Source organism: Amaranthus tricolor, chromosome 4 (genome assembly GCF_026212465.1).
Source record: "Amaranthus tricolor cultivar Red isolate AtriRed21 chromosome 4, ASM2621246v1, whole genome shotgun sequence".
Classification (NCBI taxonomy): Eukaryota; Viridiplantae; Streptophyta; class Magnoliopsida; order Caryophyllales; family Amaranthaceae; genus Amaranthus; species Amaranthus tricolor.
This window is the reverse complement of record NC_080050.1, coordinates 4,497,354-4,521,961: the sequence shown is the minus strand read 5'-3', so window position 1 is coordinate 4,521,961 and position 24,608 is coordinate 4,497,354. Positions and strand designations below refer to the sequence as shown.

The 24,608-nt window shown below is 31.8% G+C and overlaps 2 protein-coding genes and 2 non-coding genes across 4 annotated transcripts; 1 reads left to right on the top strand and 3 right to left on the bottom strand.

Moving 5' to 3' along the window:
• Nucleotides 1–7,501: 7,501 nt before the first annotated feature.
• On the bottom strand, nucleotides 7,502–7,604 carry LOC130811979 (small nucleolar RNA Z279/snoR105/snoR108). The gene has a single exon (XR_009041589.1). It is a non-coding gene; the product is annotated as a small nucleolar RNA Z279/snoR105/snoR108 (small nucleolar RNA).
• Nucleotides 7,605–8,033: 429 nt separating this feature from the next.
• On the bottom strand, nucleotides 8,034–9,632 carry LOC130810668 (probable inorganic phosphate transporter 1-3). Its single transcript, XM_057676810.1, has one exon. The coding sequence runs from the start codon at nucleotides 9,630–9,632 to the stop codon at nucleotides 8,034–8,036; it is 1,599 nt and encodes a 532-aa protein (XP_057532793.1).
• Nucleotides 9,633–14,206: 4,574 nt separating this feature from the next.
• On the bottom strand, nucleotides 14,207–16,092 carry LOC130810399 (probable inorganic phosphate transporter 1-3). The gene has a single exon (XM_057676442.1). It carries the CDS (start codon nucleotides 15,948–15,950, stop codon nucleotides 14,349–14,351), a length of 1,602 nt encoding a protein of 533 aa, XP_057532425.1. The 5' UTR covers nucleotides 15,951–16,092; the 3' UTR covers nucleotides 14,207–14,348.
• Nucleotides 16,093–16,794: 702 nt separating this feature from the next.
• TRNAH-GUG (transfer RNA histidin (anticodon GUG)) lies at nucleotides 16,795–16,866 on the top strand. The gene has a single exon. It is a non-coding gene; the product is annotated as a tRNA-His (tRNA).
• Nucleotides 16,867–24,608: the final 7,742 nt, after the last annotated feature.

Sequence of the window (24,608 nt, the reverse complement as noted above, 5' to 3'; positions counted from 1 at the left end):
TTTTAATTTTATCACCACCCCCTTCCTATGAAATTACGAATTTGCCACTGTACTTTAAAAAATTATGAATTTGTCGCTGGACTTAATAACACTATTATCAACTAAATTAATAAAAAATTATTAAAAAAAATTAAAAATTAATTAACAACTAAATTTATAAAAAAGTTAATAATAATAATAATAATAATAATAGTAATAATAGTAATAATAATAATAATAGTAATAATAATAATAATAATAATAATAATATTTTAAAAAATAAATTAAATATAATAATTTAAACAAAAATAAAAATTTAATAATAATAATAATAATAATAATAATAACAATTTTATAAAAAAAAACGAAAAAAAATACCCAGTCGCAGGAAAACCGCGACTGAACCGCGGTCCAGCCGCGGTTTTCCTGCGACTGAACTGTGGTTGGCTCGCGGATTTTCCTGCAACTGGGTATTTTTTTTCGTTTTTTTTTATAATTATTATTAATTTTATTTATATTATTATTGTTATTGTTATTATTATTATTGTTGTTATTATTATTATTATTATTATTATTATTATTATTATTATTATTATTATTGTGATTGTTATTATTATTATTAAATTTTTATTTTTGTTTTAATTGTTATATTTAATTTATTTTTTAAAATATTTTTATTATTATTACTATTATTATTATTATTATTATTATTATTATTATTATTATTATTATTATTATTATTAGTATAAATAAGAAATTTTAAGGGGGTGACAAAGTTGTAATTTTTTAAAGTTTAGGGGTAAATTCGTAATTTTATTTGGAGGGTGGCGATAAAATGAAAATGATGATATTGGGTTTTTATTTGTGTAGTTATCCATTTATATACTATAATGACTTATTCAATTACTAAAACTAATAAGCATAGTTTTTCCACTACTGCAATAATAGAGAAAAGCAATGCCAAAATTATTATTGTGACCAGGATCCACATTTATAATGGGAGTTACTAAATTTCGCCACCCCTTTTCATTTTATCGCTACACCCCTTCAAATGAAATTATGAATTTGCCTCTGATTTTTAAAAAATTACAATTTTGCCACTCCCTACAAATTTCTTATTTATAATAATAATAATAATAATAATAATAATAATAATAATATCAATAACAACAATAATAATAATAATTAACTTTTTTATATTCTTCAAAAAGAATATAAATAAAATTAATAATAATAACAGCAATAATAATAATAATAACAACAATAATAAAATTAAAAATAATTATTATTATTCAAAAAGAAAAAAAAATGAATCGCCCAGATCGGGCAATTATTTATTTATTTATTTATTTATTTTTGGAAAATTTATATTAATAATAATAATAATAATAATAATAATAATAATAATAAAAATAAAAATAATAGTATAATAATAATAATAATAATAATAATAATAATAATAATAATAATAATGATAATAATAATAATAATAACAACAACATCAATAATAATATAATTAAAAATAAATTAAATATAATAATTAAAACAAAAATAAAAAATTTAATAATAATAATTATTGGAGCTGATATTTTTGATATAAATACCCTTTCCGGTTGTTGTAAAGGGTTGGCTTGACTCTGATATTTAGGCTGATGTTTAGAATAAGAGTTTGACATTCTCTGTAAGAATTCTCCAGTGATTGAAGAAAGCGATTCCATTTTTCTCTTTTCATCATGGTATCAGAGCTTGCAGAAATCTGTTAATGTCTTCTTCCAAATCTTGATCTTCAAATTCTGATATTTTTTTTCTTTTCGTTTCATTTGTTCGATTCAATCTACTATTAGATTGATTTTTTTTTCTTTTCTTTCTTCCCAGCAAAATCAGATCTGGAAATTGATTTTGTTTTCTTTATTTCACTGTTCGTTTTATTCTTCTCTCTTAATAATCAAGATTCATCTGGTTTTTGAGCTTCATTCTCTTGACCATGGCTGCTCACACCATTCCTCCAAATCAAGATCTCACTAGTCCATACTACTTACATCCTACCGACAACACAGCCAGTCAATTGGTATCCGTCAAATTCAATGGAAGGTTTTGGAGACTGGAAGAGATGCATGTTGATTTCTATTTCATCCAAGAATAAACTCGGCTTCATTGATGGGAGTATTCCGGAACCAACAGCAGATGAGAAATTTTATTCAGCTTGGAAAAGGTGCAATGACCTTATGATATCCTGGATATTGTTCAATCTTGATCCCACAATTGCCAAAAGTGTGTTGTATCTACCAACATCCAAAGAAATTTGGGACGATCTTGAAGAACGGTATGGCTATGTATCAGCACCACAGCTTTACTCTCTACAACAACAGGTATCTGAGTTTGTGCAAGGAACAAAAAGTATTGCAGAATTCTTTACTGAAATTAAAGGAATATGGGATAAAATAAGTGAGGCATGTTCTTTACCTACTTGTATTTGTAATCAGTGCACCTGCAATCTGACTAAAAAAATCTTCAAGCAGCAGCAAGATCTTAGGTTAATGCAATTTCTCATGAAATTAAATGATGAATTCGGAGCAGTAAGAGGAAATATACTGATGATGAATCCCCTACCAAACCTCACACAAGCCTACAGATTACTGATGCAGGAAGAAAGACACAAAGCTCTCCACTACAAATAATAATTCTGTTGTTGAGTCATTAGCTTTGGTAGGAAACAGAGGAAGGAACAATGATCATAAGCAGTACTCACATAATTCTAGATACTCAAGAAACTTATCTCAGACCAAAGCCACAGGAGGAAGGTTTGCACAAGGAAGTGACCACAAAAGGCCTGCTAGTAGCTATTATTGTAATCATTGTAAGATACCTGGTCACAGCATAGAAAGATGTTTTGAGCTTCACGGATATCCACCAGGTTTTAGTGCTTTCAAGGACAAGGGAAAGAGATTTGCTGCACATGCTAATGCAGATGGATATCAAGCAGATCAGAAAATTCAATCTGCAATTGGATTCTCTAAGAACGATACAGAAGAACAACTCAGAACATACTTACTTACTCTTCTGAATAAACCTCCAAATAATACTAAAGTTAAAACACAAATCGCTAATCAACATGACAATTCTGCAGAGGCTCTCATGGCAGGTACATCCTATTGTTTTTTAACTTGTTCCAACATTATCTGGATATTGGATAGTGGAGCTTCTGATCATATGTGTTCAGATTTAAGTTTATTCTCTACCTATGACTCCTCTTTGCATACAAAAACTCACATTACCATTCCTGATGGTAGACAAATTCTAGTTCATAACACTGGAACAGTAGTTTTAAATGAACACATCACTCTATATAATGTGCTACATGTTCCTGACTTTCATTACAACTTAATTTCTGTGAACAAGCTATGTGTTGACAAGAAATGTACAATAGCATACACTGCTGATAAATGCTTTATACAGGCCCATTCAATGAGTGTGCCACATGTTCTTGGTAAAGTAGAAGCTGGTCTCTACAATGTTCAGACTATTTTGCCTCTTCAGCCTACTGCTTGCATCTCTGTTATAGACTCTGCTAAACTCTGGCACTTAAGATTAGGTCATGTTCCCTTTGATCATTTAAAGCTTGTTCAACCTAATATACAGTTGAATCCTAATAAATGTAAATCTATATGTACTATATGTCCTGCAGCTAGACAGACTAGATGTTCCTTTCCAATAAGTAGTATAAAAACTACTAGGAAGTTTCAAATGTTGCATTTAGATGTTTGGGGTCCTTACAAACATGGCACTTATAATGGATGTAACTCTTTTCTTACTATAGTTGATGATTTTACTAGATCAACTTGGGTGTTTCTTTTAAAGTCTAGAACTAATGTTGTTAGTATTATTGATCAATTCTTGAAGTTTTTACATACTCAGTTTCATGTAAAAGTTGAGTGTTTCAGGACTGATAATGCCTTAGAATTGACTGAAGGACCAATCAAACATCTTTGCCTCAACCTTGGTATTTTACACCAAACCAGTTGTAGTAATACACCACAGCAAAATGGTGTTGTTGAAAGAAAACATAAACACCTCTTGGAAACAGCAAGAGCCTTACATTTTCAATCAAAACTTCCTATTAAATATTGGGGAGAATGTATCCTATGTGCAACCTATCTCATAAACAGAATGCCCCTTAAAAGCCTCAATTTCATCACACCTTTTGAAAAATTATATGAACATAAACCATCCTATGATCATCTAAAAACCTTTGGATGCCTTTGTTTTGTTTCTACACCCACTATTCACAGAACTAAATTTGATCCCAGAGCATCGCCGTCAGTATTCATTGGATACTCACCCACACAAAAGGGTTACAAAATCCTGAATTTAGTCACACACAAAATCTCTGTTTCAAGAGATGTTCACTTCCATGAACATCATTTTCCTTTTCACTATCAATGTCCTGTATCTTCTTCTATCCCATCTCCTTCCACTGACTTCTCTTCCGCCATATACTTGCCCACACACACACCTTTTACACACATTTCACCAGATGAAATTCCTGACATATTCACCCCTAACACCAATATTGACATTCCCCTTAATACTGCACACCCCTCCAATCCACATGTTCCTGACTCCTCTTCCTCTAACACTAATCTAATTGATATTTCAGAAATAACCCCTACCTCTACTCCTACTCACAGAAAATCTTCCAGATATTCCAAACCACCCTCTCACCTCAGTGACTATGTATGTCCTACTATCAAACATTGGTGTAATTTAGTTTCTTTCTCTGAACTTCCCCTATCCCACATTGCTTTGGTCTCAAATATTTGCAACATCACTGAGCCTACAACTTATAAAGAAGCTTCAGAACAGCTGGTATGGGTTGAAGCCATGAAACAGGAAATAAATGCTCTAAACAAAAATAACACCTGGGACACTGTTGACCTGCCTCTTGGGAAGAAACCTATAGGCTGCAAATGGATTTACAAGGTAAAACTAAGACCTGATGGGACTCTAGAAAGATGCAAAGCAAGATTGGTTGCTCAAGGGTATACACAAAAATTTGGGATAGATTATGCAGAAACTTTTTCCCCAGTTGTTAAAATGACAACCATAAGAGCCTTAATCACTGTAGCTGCAAGCAAAGGTTGGGACATTTTTCAACTAGATGTTAACAATGCCTTCCTTCATGGTGATCTTAATGAAGAAGTCTACATGAAGATGCCAAAAGGAATTGAGAATCCAGGGAATAAGGTATGCAAACTCAGAAAGTCCCTATATGGGCTAAAACAGTCTAGCAGACAATGGTTTCATAAATTGCAAACAACATTATTGCAGCAAGGGTATACTCAGTCTAAGCACGATTATTCTCTCTTTACCAAAAGGTTGGGTTCTGACATCACTATTATTGCTATATATGTTGATGATATCTTGTTAACAGGTACAAACCAAAGTGAAATACAAGCCTTGAAAGTTCATCTAGACACAGCCTTCAGCATAAAAGATCTAGGAATATTACATTATTTTCTTGGTCTAGAGATCTCTTACACAAAAAAAGGTACTATCCTTACTCAAAAGAAATTTACAAAGTCTCTCCTTGATAATTGTGGTTTTGATCTTTCTAAGCCTGCTCCTGCCCCTTTGCCTTTAAACACCAAACTTCTGGTAGACTCAGGTGAGTTATATGATCACCCTGCTCATTATAGATCCCTCATTGGAAAGTTAAATTTCTTGACTCACACAAGACCAGACCTATCTTTTTCTGTCCAAACTTTGAGTCAGTTCATGCACACTCCACGGCAGCCACACGTCTCAGCATTACAACATATATTGAGGTACGTACATGGAACTGCAGGACAAGGACTTTTATTAAAAGGTTCTAATCAATTAACCTTTCAGGCCTTCTCAGACAGTGACTGGGCAGCCTGTCCAAATTCTAGAAGATCCGTCACTGGGTATGTGATGTTGCTTGGTAACTCTCCTATATCTTGGAAGTCTAAGAAGCAAGCCACAATTTCCAGAAGTTCCTCTGAAGCAGAATATAGAGCCATGGCTTCAGCCACATCAGAGATTACTTGGCTAATTCAGCTATTACACGACCTTGGCGTGGACAATTTGAGGCCTGTCATTCTGCATTGTGACAACATGTCAGCTATACACATTGCAAAAAATCCCGTCTTTCATGAACGAACCAAACACATAGAGGTCGACTGTCATTTTACTAGAGATAAGATTCTTGAAGGACTTCTTCAACTCACATATCTTCCTACTCAGAATCAACTAGCAGATGTGTTTACAAAGACCTTGCCATCACCTCAATTCAGCAAACTCTTGTCCAAGTTAGGAGTTGTTAATACCTCTCCAACTTGAGGGGGGGTATTGGAGCTGATATTTTTGATATAAATACCCTTCCCAGTTGTTGTAAAGGGTTGGCCTGACTCTGATATTTAGGCTGATGTTTAGAATAAGAGTTTGACATTCTCTGTAAGAATTCTCCAGTGATTGAAGAAAGCGATTCCATTTTTCTCTTTTCAACAATAATAATATAAATCAACATAATCCAATCTTCAACAATCAGTGGTGAAAAATCAAAGCAAAAAGAAAAAAAAAGAAAAATGGAAGATCAAGAGAATGAAACGGTAATTTTAAAGCTTTTGATTGATTTTTTATTTTTATTTTATTATGATTATTATTATTATTATTATTATTATTATTATTATTATTATTATTATTATTATTATTATTATTATTGTTATTATTAATTCAATTATATTATTATTATTATTATTATTATTATTATTATTATTATTATTATTATTATTATTACTATTATTTAAAAGAATATAAAAAAGTTAATAATATTATTATTGTTGTTATTATTATTATTATTATTATTATTATTATTATTATTATTATTATTATTATTATTATTAATATAAATTTTCCAAAAAGAAAAAAAAAAAGTTATTATTACTACTTTTTTGGCGATTGAACCGGGGTCCAATCGCCCGGTTCTGGGCGATTTATTTTTATTTTTTATTTTTTATTTTTTTCTTTTTGAATAATAATTATTATTTTTAATTTTATTATTGTTGTTATTATTATTATTATTATTGTTATTATTATTAATTTTATTTATATTCTTTTTGAAGAATATAAAAAAGTTAATTATTATTATTATTATTGTTGTTATTGATATTATTATTATTATAAATAAGAAATTTATAGGAAGTGGCAATGTTGTAATTTTTTAAAAATCAGGGGCAAATTCGTAATTTCATTTAAAGGGGTGCAATAAAATGAAAAGGGTGGTGAAATTTAAGAATTGAATTTTATAATCCCATTGACACCATCTAAACTAAACTAACTTTTATAGCCCATAAAATAAAATAATGCTAAATTGATTGGACAGCAAACGTATTCTGATAATTCAGATGCAGCCACGTAACCCTTTATTTGGCCATATCCATATATAAATTTAGTTGAGACTAAAAAATTAGTAAATGTATTAAAAAGATAACCTTCAAGAATAGGGATCAGATGGTAAAAAAAGGATGCCCAATTGTCGTAACCAGGCTTGGGACGGACACCCATCTCGCACAAATTAGCAAGATTATAACCACGCCTCATTTCCCAGTAACTGCCTGAAGGATCATACTTTAACCACTAAAAATCTGTGTTTATATAACCTATGCAGCTAATACTATCCTTCTTTCGTTGGTGTGGGACGAAGCCTATTCAACTTCTGATCACTTTCTCTCCCGAACGTACTCGCTTAGTATATATTTTTATAAATATATAACATATCATGAGTTCTCAATCATCAATTTAAGTTTTAATTGTTTGTGTATAATATACATGAGTATACATATATATAACATAATTTATCAATCAATAATCAATATCAATAATACATCAAAAATCAAAGAACAAATTATGAATTAATATCCAAATGGAGCAAAACTATGGTTAGGTTATTTTCCTTGTTTTTGGACTAACAATATGGTTTGTATCAGTGTATGTTCTGAAGCAACATAACATAGTTGATGACTTACAAAACTATATTAAGGAACAACAATACGTTCATATGGAGCTTCATCTTCGACATCAACTTCTCCGGAAAGTTCTTCAAGAGACTTACCTTTCGTTTCAGGCACAAGAAACGTACACATCATACCAACAATATTAGTCACACACAGAATAAAAATTGACTTTTTCTTGCCAATACCACCCGGATAACCCGGATTTCTCTTAGCCGGATCCTCCTCTTGAGAAGCATATAAAAACACGACTGCTCCAATTATTGACCCGGCCTTCCCTGCTGCAGCCGATATCCCATGACAAGTGGATCGGAACCTCGATGGAAAAATCTCGGCAGGGATTACAAATGTGGTAGCATTAGGTCCAAAATTTGCAAAGAAAAAAATGAGTCCATACAAAACAAGGAATCCAACTCTATGTTCCATTGTTCTCCAATACTCGTAAGGAATGGCAATCGCGACCATGAATATCGTCATACAAAAGAATCCCATCATTTGTATCCACCACCTTCCGATTATATCTATAAAAGCCACAGTAAACCAGTAGCCAGGAATAGTTCCACAAAGGGAAACTAAGGCTTGAAACTTGGCTATGTTATAAACTTCCCTTATAGCATTCATATCCTTAGGTAAAGGAATCCATCCGACAGAGTAAAACACATCTTTTTGGAACAGATTTAGACTATAGAAAGCGATGTCGATTAAGAACCATGTACTGGTTGTACCCAAGAGACGGATTCCATACATTCGACCAAATTCAGCTGAGAATAGCTTGAATTGATGCCTCTCACTATGAACTAATTCCTCGATTTTTTCTATCTCTGGATCGAGATGAAGATTAAGGACAGTTGACATGTCTTTAGCTCCTTGTTTAGGATTCCGCGCAACTAATGTAGTGTACCTAGCAGTCTCGGGCATCTGGATACGCCAATACAGAGTAAGGGCTGCAGGAACAGCTCCGAACATGAGCACACCACGCCAAATATAGTCAGATTCCGGTGGAACAGATGCTTTTGAGTCTACACTAAAAGGAGGAGGATTATACTTGCTCTCGAATATAGCAGCAAATAACATTGCTACTAGTGCAGCTGCTAAAATACCCATCCCCTGCATTGCAAAAACCGCGGCTACAAATGTCCCACGACTCTTTTTGTTGGCGTACTCAGCCATGATTGTGGCCGAGAGTGGGTATTCCCCTCCAATGCCAAACCCAACCCAAAACCGAAAAAAGCACAAGGTAGTTATGACCCCTATAGGGGTGCTATTAAACGAGATTCCTGAGCCAATAGTCGAGATTATTATTATGATCAATGTTATGCCATAGACCTTTTTTCTGCCTATGTTGTCACCTAACCATCCAAAGAAGAGTTGGCCGAAAAGGGATCCTAAGAGCGCGATCCCATTCACTGCAGCCGATAGATGGATAGGCAAGATTCCTGGCTTGTCCGCGCCAGGTTTAGTGAAGTATAAGCGTCCGATTAACCTTGCAACGGTTGTGATGCAGAATAGGTCATAGGCATCTGTGAAGAATCCCATACCGGATATTGCAATGGCTTTGAAATGGTACCATTGTATTTTTGCTACATCAAGTGCATTAAGCACTTGTACTTGTCCTTTAGCCATGGCTATTATCTGTTTGGTCTTGATTTCTTGGTTGTGTTTTATCTTAAAATCACAGCTACCAACCAACAAGTAAAATTAAATGGGTGAAAATTTACATGTGTTATATATATGCAAGCAAACATAGATCCTGTTTGACAATGATAAGTGGATAATAGTAAATTATATTCCCTCCTATTCTTCTTAGTAATCCTTTTTACTTTTGGGTTACTATTCACTTCTCTCTCTTAATTTGTATTTTGTTCTTGATCTATAAGTTAAAATATATTCAAGTGGGGTCTTATTTCGTTCATATCAATACAAGAATTATTAATCAAGTTATCAACCTTTCATAATTTTTAATTATATATAATTAAAGATATTAAAAGTTAAAAGGTTGTCTCGGTAAATATGAAAAAATAAATAGGACTAAAACTACTCAGAAGAATAGGAGAGAGTATTAATTAACCGGTAATAAATGATAGAAGTAGAGTAGTAGATTGAACTAAGATTTTTTCATGTTTTCCCTTCAAAGTCCTCATTTTCAAATTACTTATCTCTCATTTTGTTCTCTAAATAAGGTATTCTCCATCCTTCAAAATCTCTTCCTTTTATTTCCCTATTTCTCCCTACCAAACACATTAATATATTTATTGTTTCTTTTATTGTTTTAAGTAATTGTTTTTACTGTCTGCACAATATTTATCTCATTTTTATACACACATAAAATTAACTACCTCTCGAGATAACACAACCTAGTGAGATATTTACTTTCATATTATTTTCAATGTTACTATATATGAATAGATCAAATCTATATTTATCTAAAAGTGTAATTTCTAAGATATTTTGTAAATTTCTTACGAACTTAAAGTAAAAACATCTAACTAATGTAAAGCTACAAAATGATTTCTCTACATCCTATCAATTTTATCTAATTATATATATAAACAATCGTAAAAGTTAAACTCATAAAGACAGAGAAAGTAACGGCAAAGAATGGAGAAAACGAACCTTTACGAATCGAAGGATACAAAATAAGTGGAACTCAGAAACATGTACAGTTTATACAAAGTGTATCTTGTAATGTTCTGCTATATATACTAATAGTAGGATACACAATTAGACATTTCTAAAGGTTAATAGAATGAGAAGAAGCAACATGTCAAAAAATATTCTAAGAAAAAAATAGAGAATTTCAGCTAATAATATGATGACAACTGAACTCTTGTAAGTGTATAATATAAATGTCAACTATAGTGTATTTTTTATTAAATAATTTTTAATTGGTAAGACAAGTAAATTTTGGATTTAAATTTTGTTTACAATTATCATTATGTAATACAAAATGAAATAAAATCCTTTTCAAGAGAATGCAACTGTGTCAAAATTTTAATTCAACATCCTTTTAGGGGTTATAATAGCTAAATATACATATAAGTATTATTTTAATCATAAAAATATGTGTTAAATTGTGCGTTGCTTTAATCATATAAAAAAAATTTACTAATTGTTTTTTAGAAAATTAACGTGAATAAAACAAATTTTTGCTAATTTTCATGGCATGAATATACTAACTTTTCTATGAATAATACTAATTATGAGTATTTTTTTAGAATGATATCAACTTTTGTTTAACCACTATATTACGTTTGGTTTTTTGTCAAACAATCTAGTATACACAAATGTTAGTAGCTAGAAGTATTATTTTAGGCAAATACTTCCTAAGTTGGTATTATTTATGATTAATCAAAAGTTAGTATTATTGTAGAAGTATCAGTGAAAGTTTTTACGATAATTTTTTCGAATTTATTTTACTTATTTTGGCCTTTAGGGCTTTTTTCACCGTAAATTCTTATCTATCGCATTTCTGACTACCCTTTAAAATTGATTTTGTCTTAATACATTTTGAATACTGATACAAACAAAAATCAATTGGAAAAAGTTTTAAAATTAAATAAGCTAAGGTACATAATTGCAATGAAAAATGTTCTTATCTCATAGTAATATGTTTTTTATCAGAAAATTTTGTTTTGGGCATAAAAAGTAAACCCTAGTATATATAATATGATATCTAGATTCCTAAACTATGGAATCTCTGGAATATTCAGAATATTCAGAGCTGAATCTGCATCAAATTCTAATTTGTAGATAAAACTTACATAAACACTAAATAATTACAAATAGAATCACTGAAAAGCATTGTTAAGTTGTTAACACGTTGTATGTTTAATGTTATCCTCTTAAGTCAACTAATATTTGTTAGAGGTTATTTGCCTACACGTTTGTAAATTGTAACATATTTGTCTTCTGAATCTTGCACAAAATCAATGAGTTCTAAGAGCAATCTTACAAACATTTTGCACAAAACCAAAAGTATTTTGTGATTCAATGGATAGAGCATATCAATGTAGAGCAAAAGGTTTAGGGTTCGACCCTAACTGGGTGCAGGTATCAGTTGGGGTTTCTTAACTGCGTGTATCTCTCTATACTCCCTCCTTGGGGGAACGGGTATGATTTGTCCGTATCTTTCAGAAAAAAGAAAACCCTCCACTCGGACCTTTCCTTGTGCGGGATACTGAAAGTATCTTTTACCTTATTTGAGTTATAGAAAGTTTGAAAATTTTGATAAACGAGTATTTAAGATGAAATTGTTTCATGAAAATCGAGTCTTGTTACAGTTAGAGTTGAGAAAAATCATCTAATGATTCGAAAATTCAGTGATTCAATTTGATACCTGATTCAAAATTCTTGTTCGAATCAGATATTCGGTTATCCAATACAGATATCTGATAATTATTGGTTAAATTTATTCAAAAAAAGAGATTAAAGGGACATCTCATGATATTACCGGCATAATAATCTCGTGGAAAAAACCCCTGACAAAACATAAGATATGGGAGCACCTTTTAATAAAAAAAAACCCCAGAAAGTGGATTGAGCCACTAAATAGTAAATACATCGAGAACACACCAAATGGGTTAATACCAAACAAACACCATGACCTAAAAGGTCTTACATTCCTGGGTAAAGCCACAAAACTAGACCACCAAAAACTTCTTACACCTAGGCTCAAGACTAACAAAATTTCTAAAGGGTTATAAACTCTAGGGTAGCCAAACCAGCCGCCAAACTAAAAACTGCCAATGCGTCGCCAAACACCAACATTTTGGTGTCAGAACACACCAACAGACACCACCAACGGAGAACCCTAGGATCGGGCTACACCTTCGAACAGACCATGAGACGAAGTCCCTCAGCCCAAATTCATTGAAACCATCACATGTTGAACCGACTTACACCCCACCGACCCACGCCCAACCCTAGAGGAGACGTGCAATACCATCAAATCCTCACACCAAAGGTAGCGGCCAACACCGCCAAGACCTCAAAAGAGGTGACAACCAACATTGTCAGATCCTCAAAAGAGGTGATATCCAACACTGTTAGGACCACAAAAGGAGTAATAAAAACTCCAAACCATGGGGAAATGCCGATGAAAATAAGTGACAAGGGTAGGTCAACACGGCATTACCACTTCAACCTCTCTCATGGTTGAAAGCAAAAACGAGCCACAACTCAAAGGATCAAGCAAACACCCAGAAACACCAACACCTCCATCGAGAAACACACAAATAAAAATGATCCACCATCTCATCGGCACAAACAAAAACCAAAAAATACCAACACCACCATTGGGGAACGCTATCCAAACACCAACAAACCACTGAAATACGCTAGAGCCATCCTAACACCAGCAAACCTCCAAAGTAAGTCAGCAAACCAAAACCCTATGTAAACATTTCGCCAGTTTAAAAACGACAAAGACTAAAACCCTATGAGAGCCAAACGACAAATACCAAAAAAACATCCATTGAGGTCAAAACAAATTGAAGTATGCCACAGAAAGAAGAAAAGGAGAAAGGAAATAAAAGCGGGCGGCGCCGCCATCATAAGGACCTCCAAGGGTGAGGAAAACCAAAATCCTAAGAAAGCCTCTATCTCTTTGGAAACTACTTTCTACATTTTATTTGAATTACAAATTCAAATATCATGTATTTGAGATTCAAATATTAAAATATTGGATATCTGAATATTTTTATTCTAATGTTTGTTATCAATCGAATAAAATTACATTTAAAAAATCAATTTGATCAAATTCGGATATCAAATATCCTATTTGAATTTTTCTACTTATCCTCATTGGCATCGGATATCATATATTTCAGATATTTGATTCGAACACTTTTGGATATCAGATTCAGATGTCAGAGTCAGATCGGATAGTAAAAATGCCAATTTTTTGGATATGGGTTATTTGATTTGACTACATGTTTCAATTAGATATCTAACTTTACTTACCCCTAAATCTCAGTTGGAGTAACTACTACTTTCTCATGTAAAAATCCTAAATTCGATTCTCAACTAGCCATGGTCAATTAGCCATACCATATTTATAAAATATTTCATTGTATATTTTACTCCAACTGCTTAAACAATCAACATGAAAGAAAAGAATTCATAATTCATCATGCAGATAAGCACAATAAAAAAGAATCATATTTAGACTAAATAAAATTGTAGTCAGGTTCGTTTTAGCTAAAATCTTGACAAGTCTTATCAATATACATAAAAGAGAACACAATTCATCAGCATATTCAACGTGTTCCACTATAAAAAAAAACTAGCATTAGCTCGGAAAAATGAAAAAGGGCAAACCATTGTCAACACCAAATAACACTATTGAGGAACGGCAATACGTTCATATGGAGCATCATCTTCAACATCAACTTCTCCGGAAAGTTCTTCAAGAGACTTACCTTTCGTCTCAGGCACAAGAAACGTACACATCATACCAATAATATTAGTCACACACAAAATAAAAATGGACTTTTTCTTGCCAATACCACCCGGATAACCCGGATTTCTCTTAGCCGGATCCTCCTCTTGAGAGGCATATAAAAACACTACTGCTCCAATTATTGACCCGGCCTTCCCTGCTGCAGCCGATATCCCATGACATGTCGATCGGAACCTAGCCGGAAAAATCTCAGCAGGGATCACAAATGTAGTAGCATTGGGACCAAAATTTGCAAAGAAAAATATGAGTCCATACAATATAAGAAACCCAACTCTATGTTCTTTTGTTCTCCAATGCTGGTATGGGATTGCAATTGCAACCATAAAAATAGTCATACAAAAGAATCCCATCATTTGGATCCACCACCTACCAATTATATCAATAAAACCAACAGTAAACCAGTAACCAGGAATAGTTCCACAAAGAGAAATTAAGGCTTGAAATTTGGCTATATTATAAACTTCCCTCATACCACTCATTTCTTCAGGTAAAGGAATCCACCCAACAGAGTAAAACACATCTTTTTGGAACAGATTTAGACTATAAAAAGCGATGTCGATTAAAAACCATGTAGTGGTTGTACCCAAGAGACGAATCCCATATATACGAGCGAATTCAGCTGAGAATAGCTTGAATTTGTGCTTCTCACTATGGACTAATTCCTCGACTTTTTCTATCTCTGGATCGAGATGAACATCGAGAACATTCGACATGTCTTTCACTGCTTGTTTAGGATTCTGCGCGACTAGTGTAGTGTACCTAGCAGTCTCGGGCATTTGCATACGCCAATACAGGGTAAAAACAGCAGGGACAGCACCAAATATCAGTACACTACGCCAAATGTAGTCTGATTCGGGTGGAACTGACCCTAAAGGGTCTACATTATAAGGAGGAGGTTTATACTTATTATCGAATATAGCAGCAATAAACATTGCTACTAGGGCGGACGCTAGTATGCCCATTCCTTGCATTGCAAAGACCGCGGCTATGAATGTTCCGCGAGTGTTTTTATTGGCATACTCGGCCATGATTGTAGCCGAAAGAGGGTACTCCCCTCCTATGCCAAACCCGACCCAAAACCGAAAGAAACAAAGGGTAGTTATGACCCCCTTAGGAGTTTTACTAAAGGACATTCCTGACCCAATAGTTGAGATGATCATTATAATTAATGTTATGCCATAAACTTTTTTTCTTCCTATTTTGTCTCCTAACCATCCGAAGAAAAGTTGGCCAAAAAGGGAGCCTGATAAGGCTATTCCATTTACTGCAGCTGAAATATGGATGGGTAAGATCCCTGGGTTGTTGGATCCTGGTCTGGTGAAGTATAAGCGTCCGAGTAATCTTGCTACTGTTGAGATACAGAATAAGTTGTATGCATCTGTGAAGAATCCCATACCGGAGATTAAAATGGCTTTGAAATGGTACCATTGTATTTTAGCTACATCCAGGGCATTTAGGACTTTGACCTGTCCCTTTGCCATTGTTGTGTATTTTTTAAAACTTTTATTTCTTTGATTAAAATCTTCAATCACATGTGATCTGCCCTGTCAATAAAATTAGAAATGAGGTAGTGAGGTATATACACAATTACAATTTACAAGTATCTATTATGAGCCAAAGGATTCTTTCACCTCATTTTCTTTTATGTGTATGAGTTGTTGTTTTCTTTTCCTCCTTAAAACTTGATCATAATTTTCCTATGAATGGGATACACTGTATATAATGATAGATGATATATGTCTCTTAAGAGTTAAGGAGGGTTTTTGGTATGGAAAGGATCAAGTAAAATAAATAATATGTGTTAAATTTATTGGTTATTTGATATAGATATGATAAGGTAAATGCTAAAATTTTTTTTTTTTTTACTTAAAAAATGAGAAAAAAGGTAATTGTTAATCACAAAAATGAAATGGGTTAAATTTTTTTTTTTATGCCAAATAATAAGTAATGGAATGCTTTGACTCATTTCATTATTCAATTTGAAAAGATTCATACCAAACTAACTCTTAAGAATATAAATATTTATTATGTTTTATAAATCAAACGTCTTATTTTTTGAACATATTTATATTAAATGTCATATTTCCCTTTTGATAATTGTTTTCTCTTAATTATATCTTATTTACACAATTACAATTAATTATCGTTTTTTCGTTACTCATTCTTCCCATGTCTTTTTCTAAAATATATCATTAGCCATTATGCATTATATGAGACATTAAATTAGAATAATTAGAATAGGAAACAGACACTATGGAGAAGTAAGAAGTTGTAAGTCAAAAACAACAGAAATATCAACTTTAAGATTTTGTTATAATCAACAAAGTGGCTGTAGTTTAGTGGTAAGAATTCCACGTTGTGGCCGTGGAGACCTGGGCTCGAATCCCAGCAGCCACAATTTTCAACTTTATAATCATCATTTTTGAATGACTATTGAAAGTCTGGTGCCATCACATAATTTATAACTTTTTCTCATTGAAAAGGTAGAGATAAAAGTGTTGTTACATGAAATATTAGAAAAGAATAATATATCAAAATATTATCTAATTCCTACTCTCTCATTTTTAATATTGTATAAAGTTTATTTACATATTGAGTGCCAATTTTTATGTATTTGCTTTTTTTTTTTTAATGAATTCTTTGAAACCTTTAGTTTTCTTTACGCGTAAGAATGTAATTTAATTTTTGATATATTTCTATTTGTTAGTTTTAAAGGATTTTATTGTGTATGGCAATATTTATGAACTGAAATTTTCATACGAAAAATTCAAATTTAACTTAAATATTAAATAACTATAGAGCAGTTTTGAAAAATTTGGAATTCTGTATAAAATTTTTATTTCGCGTCTTATTTATTGTAAATATATATATATATATATATATATATATATATATATATATATATATTATTAATAAACTCAACATATTTATATTTTTATTAACTTTTTCATATACAGGAAAACGAGAGGATCTTGTGCAGTCGATCACCTTACACACTCTCAAAGACCCTTGTAAATAAGAATTTATAACGTAATGCATGTAGAGAGGGTCTTGTACGGTCGATCGCCTCTTCTATTATGACACAATGCATGTATATGACTTCCCCTCTTCTATTAAATAATAACGTACAAAATATTACCAACTTTAAAAACAAAATTTCTCTCCATGTCCTTGAATTTACTTCAAAAAAATTAAAAATGTTCAACACGAAGAAATAATAAAGAAAATTTAATACTCTTAGGAGATGTATTAATTTAGTGGTTGAAAACTTAATTTCTATTTCACGATAAGAGTTTGATTCTCATTACTAGCAGAATGATTTTTTATAGGGATTCTCAACTACATGGGCGGTTCTTGGGGCATCTCAGGTAGTCGACCGCCTAGGGCCCCTCGAAATAAGGAGCCTCAAATATTTAATGGTGCTATTTAGGTCCGGTTTCCAGCAACACTTTTTAAGTGATTTGTTTGTAAACCTTTTTTTATATTTAAAGTAATATAATGTTACAATATATTTTGTCTTGAATTATTTTTTGTGAAGTGGAAAATTTTTTATCTTTTAATATAATAAAGGGCACCATTTAAAAAAAATCGCAAAAATAAATTGGGCCTTGAGTATATATATAGTATATCATGAGACCTTAATCATTATTAGTTTAAACTTTTTATTAAATTGATTCTAGCTTAATCTTTTAATTAATATCCAATAATACATCATATATATACTCAATATATAGCCTACCTCAAATAAAAAATAAAAAAAATTCAATAGAACAGAGAGAAAAACAATGAGAGATCACTAACCTGTCTAGATGGTATAACTGGTGTTAGTCGATACAATTCCAGGAAAAAACATCTATAAGAAGAAGAAAATTGGAGGTGGAAATTATATTATTATTAAAAAAAGTACCTAACTGTTAAGACATTCCTAAAGGTAAGGAAGCTAACTATTAAGACATTTCTAAAGGTAAACTAGCTAACTGTTAGAAATTTCTAAAGGTTAAGAGAATAATGGGAGACATAACATGACAAAATATAGATTCTCATGATCATGATCATGTATTTTGTCACATATAATAAAATAAACTTTAGCTAATAATGTGATGACACTTAACTCTCTAGATGGTATGTATAATATGTATATATAAATAATTTATGAATTACAATTTTAAAGTTTAACGCTAATGTTTATTTTACCAAAAACGCTTGTGGCGCAATGGATAGAGCAGCTTCATATTGAGCAGAATGTTTGAGGTTTGACCCATACTGGACAGGTATCAGCTAGAGGGATTTCTTGACTGGGCGCATTCTCTTTACTCCATCCTTGAAGGGAACATGTATGGTTTGTCTGCATCTTTTAGAAAAAAAATCCCCATTCAGTCCGCATCTTTCAGGAAAAAATCCCCACTCAAATCCTGCCTTGTGCGAATACTGGGAGTGTCCTTTACCTTTACCTTTTAGCCACCAAATTATCAAAGTCTATAATATTCAGACAAAATCACAGAAATCCAACCATTTTAGTGGTCGGAATTTTATGATTTAACCTGATCGCTGTAGACTTTGATATTTTAATGGCTGTAGTTTAAAAAAAATAAACATTAAAAATTATTATTCGCAAAAATCCTAAATTATCAGCATATAATTCTTTATATATAAAGGTCAACTATCTTAATTAAATTAAAGAAAAAACTGTTTTGGGCGTTAGGTAAGCCCTAAAAAAGATAATATAATTATACTTGTAATACAGAACAATGAATATTCAAAATTATGTAATACCTTGAATATACTGAATATTCAGGACTGAATCTGCATAAAAAAAAAATACATAAATAAATAAATCATAAACTTACATTTACATATGTATATGTATTCTTTCATAAATTATGTAATGAAAAAGCATGCTAACACGTTCTTTGTTGACCTCCAGCCAGCATATATAAACAGATCAAGTCAATTTTATTTTGTTGGAGACTGTTTGCCTACACGTTTTTAACATATTTGTCTTTAGAATCTCATTGATGAACATGGTTTAGTTATTTAATCTTACTTTTATTTTTGAGTTTGCTACATCATATAAATTAAATCGAAATTTTTTTATAATAGTAGTATTTAAAAATTCAAAAGAATAGATTAGGAGAATAGTAATAATTCATAAAATATTTTCTCCGTTTCAATTTATTTGCAGAACTTGTTTTTTCACGCAATTTAATACACTAATTTAATTTTTAATATATCTAATTATGTATAATAAAAAATTGTACAGATTTGATATTAATAATCTTTGCAATGAGACGAATCCAATAAGATCTTACTTGATTATGTTTTGACCTATAAATTAAAATTAATCACAAATTAAGAGTGATAAATGAAAAATATCATTTTTTAATGTTGGAACTAATTTGGAACGAAAGAAATCTTTTAGCTAGGTTCCATTCTCACGTCTCATATTGTACGTACTCACTAAATTGTAATTTGTAAGTGTTATATTGTGTGGTGGCCTAATTGTTTGGCTACTAGTTTTGTCGGTGTATTGCTGGTTTTAGGTTTTTAATTTATTAGTTGATCAAATAATTATAAATTTATTTATAAAATAAACTTTTTAATGATGAAGCTGATAATAAATTTTGTAACTAATGGTTGCAAGGTTATTTAATAAATAGTTTAAAATTTGAAAAATTTCTTGATCATTACATAGAATATAAAATAACATTAGGTAATTGTAATCTTGATGTTAAACCTCAAATTTTATAATTTCAAGACAAAAGGAAATGCACGTCTCACAATGAAAATCCTATTACAATTGGTTTTTTAAGAGTATTTTACGTTAAGGATATAATTGGTCATTTAAGATTATAAATGATTATTGTAAGAGTTACAGATTATAAATAATCATTTTGAAACTATAAATAATATACATTGAGTCAACCTAATATAAAAAGTCTTTTTTAAGAGTTTGTCAAAAATTGTAAGTACATTTATAATTATATTCTATATATAGGACACTTTAAAAATATAGAAATAAAGTTATTTCACTTAAAAATCTGATGGAGCATAAAAGTTGGTGGTTTAAAAATTTTTGTTTTAAACTTTCATACTAGGGATATTTGGTTTAAGAGAGACATTTTTTCAAAATATACTTTTAGTTATATTTATTTTGGTTTGATAATAGATTTTAAATAGCTAGAAAAGCCAATATTGAAAGGATCGGAGTTTTCTCCAATTATTTATATAGTCAGTTTCTTGAGAGCCCGTCTCTCTAACAGATGTCTTTTAGGAGACACGGCCCATTAAAACCTAATAAAAAAAGATGATAACTAATTTGTGTAACTCAAACTGCACGTTTATTCGGTAGAGTTTTAGGATTCAGGTAGGCATTTAGGATAAGTTAAGTAGGAGTTCACAATATATCAAGTAAGCATTTAGTATACCTTAAGTAGGGTTTAAAATACCTCAAGTAGACATTAAGTATAGCTCAAGTAGATATTTAGGATACCTCGATTAGGATTTTAGGATCCCTCAAGTAGACATTTAGACATTTAGGATACGTCAAGTAGGATTTTAGGATACCTCAAGTAGGGGAGAGATAATTTTGTCACTAAAAATATAGTAAATTTAAACTATGAACAATAATAATCTATGTAGGAGTCGAACCTATATTTACCACGCAATTTCATAGTGCTCTACCGATTGAGATAATAGACTTAAGATGACAAATAACTAAATTGTATAAAAAAAAATAATTAATAATTTGCAAATGCAGTAATAAAATATACGTTGGGTCCATCACCCCTGCTAAGTGTATTAAACTCCTGCTTGAGGTTCCCTAAACACCAATTTGGTATAATTTAAACCCCAACTTAGCATAGTGTAAAACCCTACTGAACACATTAACATATTCTTAATCCCTACTCCATAGATACTTAATCACTACTTGAGGTATCACAAACTCCTACTTGAGGTACTCTAAACCCCTAATTGACACTTTTTAAACCTCAACTTGAGTTACATTAAACCCCTACTTAATGTTCCCTAAACATCAACTTATTATACTCTAAATCCCAACTTCATATGGTGTAAAGTTCTACTTTATATGCTGAAAAACCCTCTTTTATACGTTGTAGAACCCTGACTTGAGTTATTCAAAAAAGCTACTTGATGCATCCTAAATACTTACTTAAGATATACTAAATGCCTACTTGACGTACAGTGAACCCCTAGTTGACTTGTCATAAATGCCTACTTGAGAGATCCTAAAACCCTACCTAGTAAGCATGCAATTACACATTAGTTATCAATTTGTAAATTTTATTTTTTTTCTTTTTTAAAATTTGGGTCGGTTCATTTAGAGACTATCTCTCGTCTCTCACTACAATTTGTTAAAATAAGTTTTACTAAAAATAAAAGTAAATAAATTATTTGTCAATTTTCATTCTCAATGTCTTTATTTCATTATTTAGCGTGATATTATTCTATCAAATCAACAAAAAATATTTATATTCTCCTTTCAATATTAATTTTATCAAAATTTCATTCTTACGGAAACAGCTACTCTTGTAAGAGATCGTCTCTTAAAGAGACGACCTCAAAACAAGAAGTCCACGTTCTTACTTTCTCTTTAATTTGTATTAATTTAGGCTATTTAGCCCATATATCTAATGCGTCTCTTAAAGAGATTGTCTCTCACAACAATTTGTGTTACGAAATATATTTTCATCACAAAATTAAACACTCTTTAGAAAGTCCTACCAATTTAGTTGGTGTTGGTTTGAACTTTGAATTAGTATACAGAACTTTGGGCTTATTCAAAAGGCCCATCTAAAATCATCTTTTTTTGTTTTCTCACAAATTTTTGTGAGAGACTGTCTCTTTAAAAGAGTATATTTAATTGGCTCGGCCTAGTATACATTTTTTAAAGTATTGTAAGTAGACATTAAGAATCATATAAGTAAACATTTATGATATTGAAAGTAGGCATTAAGGATACGGTATATAAGCATTAATGATAATGTAAGTAGACATTAAGAATACGGTAAGTAGACATCAATCTTTAATGAGTTGGGCTTGAGATACGTCTCTCAAAGAGAAAGTCTCCCAAGTGACTAGCTGTTGTTTTCTACTAGAAAGCATCTCGTTTTGTATGAGATAAAGAACTAGTGATTAACAATTCGTCTTATATGAGACCGTGTCAACATAAGACGGACTCATATAATTAGTTTATTTAATTATTTGATCATTTTAAAGTTATAAGTGATCACTTTAATAGCAAAATATGCATGTGTCAGTTTAATAGAGATAGTCTCACTATAAGACTGTCTCATTTAAAAATTGTGTAAAAATTTATAGATGTAAAAATTTATAGATATAAAAATTTAAAAATTTTCAATTTAATTTATGTAAATTAACTAACTAAAAGATGCATGCACTGCACAATTATATATACATTGATTAAATGTGTTAGATCAATAACATAACCTTAGTAAAAAAATCATACGTTTTTTAGTATTATTTTACTTCATCATTTAGATTTTAAATTGTCAGCTAATTTAATTTAATTTTATATAATTTAATACACTAAGATATCTGTGTATTGCAAGCCAAATCTACTAAAAAAAAATCTCATTTTGTTAAAAAGAACTTTTAACCAGGTCCTCTCTTGAGAGACCATCTTTTGTAAAGACGCCTCTCAAGAAGCCCAGCCCATATCTGATAATTCATTTAAAAAAAAAAACTGCTACTTTAGAAAAGTAAAGCGCGTGTATTGTGCTTGGAAATTGAAAACATCTAATTATTAACTACCTCTTCCAAAGCAATATACAACTTCAATTATGGATACATTAGTTTTTTCATCTCCCTTGTACAACCTTCAACTGTATCTCCCAAAATTACCTCTAAGCCTTCCATATCTAATACATACAAGTCACTAGGAAAGACAACTTTCCCTATCTTCAAGGGTACATCCTTATACAGTCTATCACAACTGTACAATTTTCCCGATGGAACAGCCACCGTATAAGAAACTTGTTCAAAAGTTCCTAAATTCAATTCTTCTACTTTACTCTTTGCAAGAAATGAACATGTAGCTCCCGAATCAAATAATACATTAACAGCTATAGAATGAATGGCGGACGTACCTGTAACCACATCCGTCGCCTGTCAGCTTCTCTTGCACTGACTGCATATACCCTTCCACTAGCTGTTTGTGCATTAATTCCTCCCACGTGATTGCCCCCACGATGCATTTCTGACCCTTCAGCCCGGTTTCCATCTACCCGGCCTTGTCCCCCATTAAAAGGTCGCTGGAACCTCTGACCCGCATTACCACGATTTCCATTCCCGTACTGCTGGCTGACTTGACTGCCGGCGTTGTTTAAATTCTGTTGCCGGTGTGGTCCACCCGGCTGTTGACTTCTACCCCCTTTCTTTATGTAGCATTCAAACTCCCTATGTCCTCTTTTGTGGCAAAAGTTACACTCGATCAAATTCCCATCACAATCTTTTTCCGGGTGATTTCTCTTGCATCTTCTACAGAAATACTTCTTTTCATTGCCATCTCGGTCCAGTAATGGGTCAGCAGGCTTCGCGTCTCCTCTAAACCCATAATTTGTACTAGACCCGCCTCCCTGAAAATTTCCGAAATTTCTTGCTTTCTTATGATAAAAGCCCGACAAGTTCTCCGATGTCTGGCCAGAAACCTTTTTCCTCTTCTCAGGGACATTACTCTTCTCTTTTTCCTTCTCTTTCCTCAAAATATTCCCTATTTTAGACGCTCGCTTGTACATCTGTTCCAGGTTGTTATAACGATCACTTTCGATATGTTTTTGAATGTCATACGACAATCCCAGCTCAAATCGCTGCATTTTCATCTCTTCAGTGGGAACATCATCAGGACAGTACTTGAGGTACTCCATAAATTTGTGGTAATACTCATCAACAGTCATACCACCCATCTCTAACCGCGCAAACTCGTTCGACTTATCTTTTCTTACGTGCAGCGGATAGAATTTCTCTCGCATGGCCCTTTTAAACAAATCCCAACTAAAATCCCCCTCAGCCTACTCCAACAACCCCGATCTACTGTTTGCCCACCAGTAGTCGGCTTCTCCAACCAAATAAAATGCAGCCTGATTGACTTTCAATTCTTC

Coding starts and splice junctions, on each gene's coding strand:
- LOC130810668 (XM_057676810.1), bottom strand. CDS start 9,632: ATGGCTAAAGGACAAGTACAAGTGCTTAATGCACTTGATGTAGCAAAA.
- LOC130810399 (XM_057676442.1), bottom strand. CDS start 15,950: ATGGCAAAGGGACAGGTCAAAGTCCTAAATGCCCTGGATGTAGCTAAA.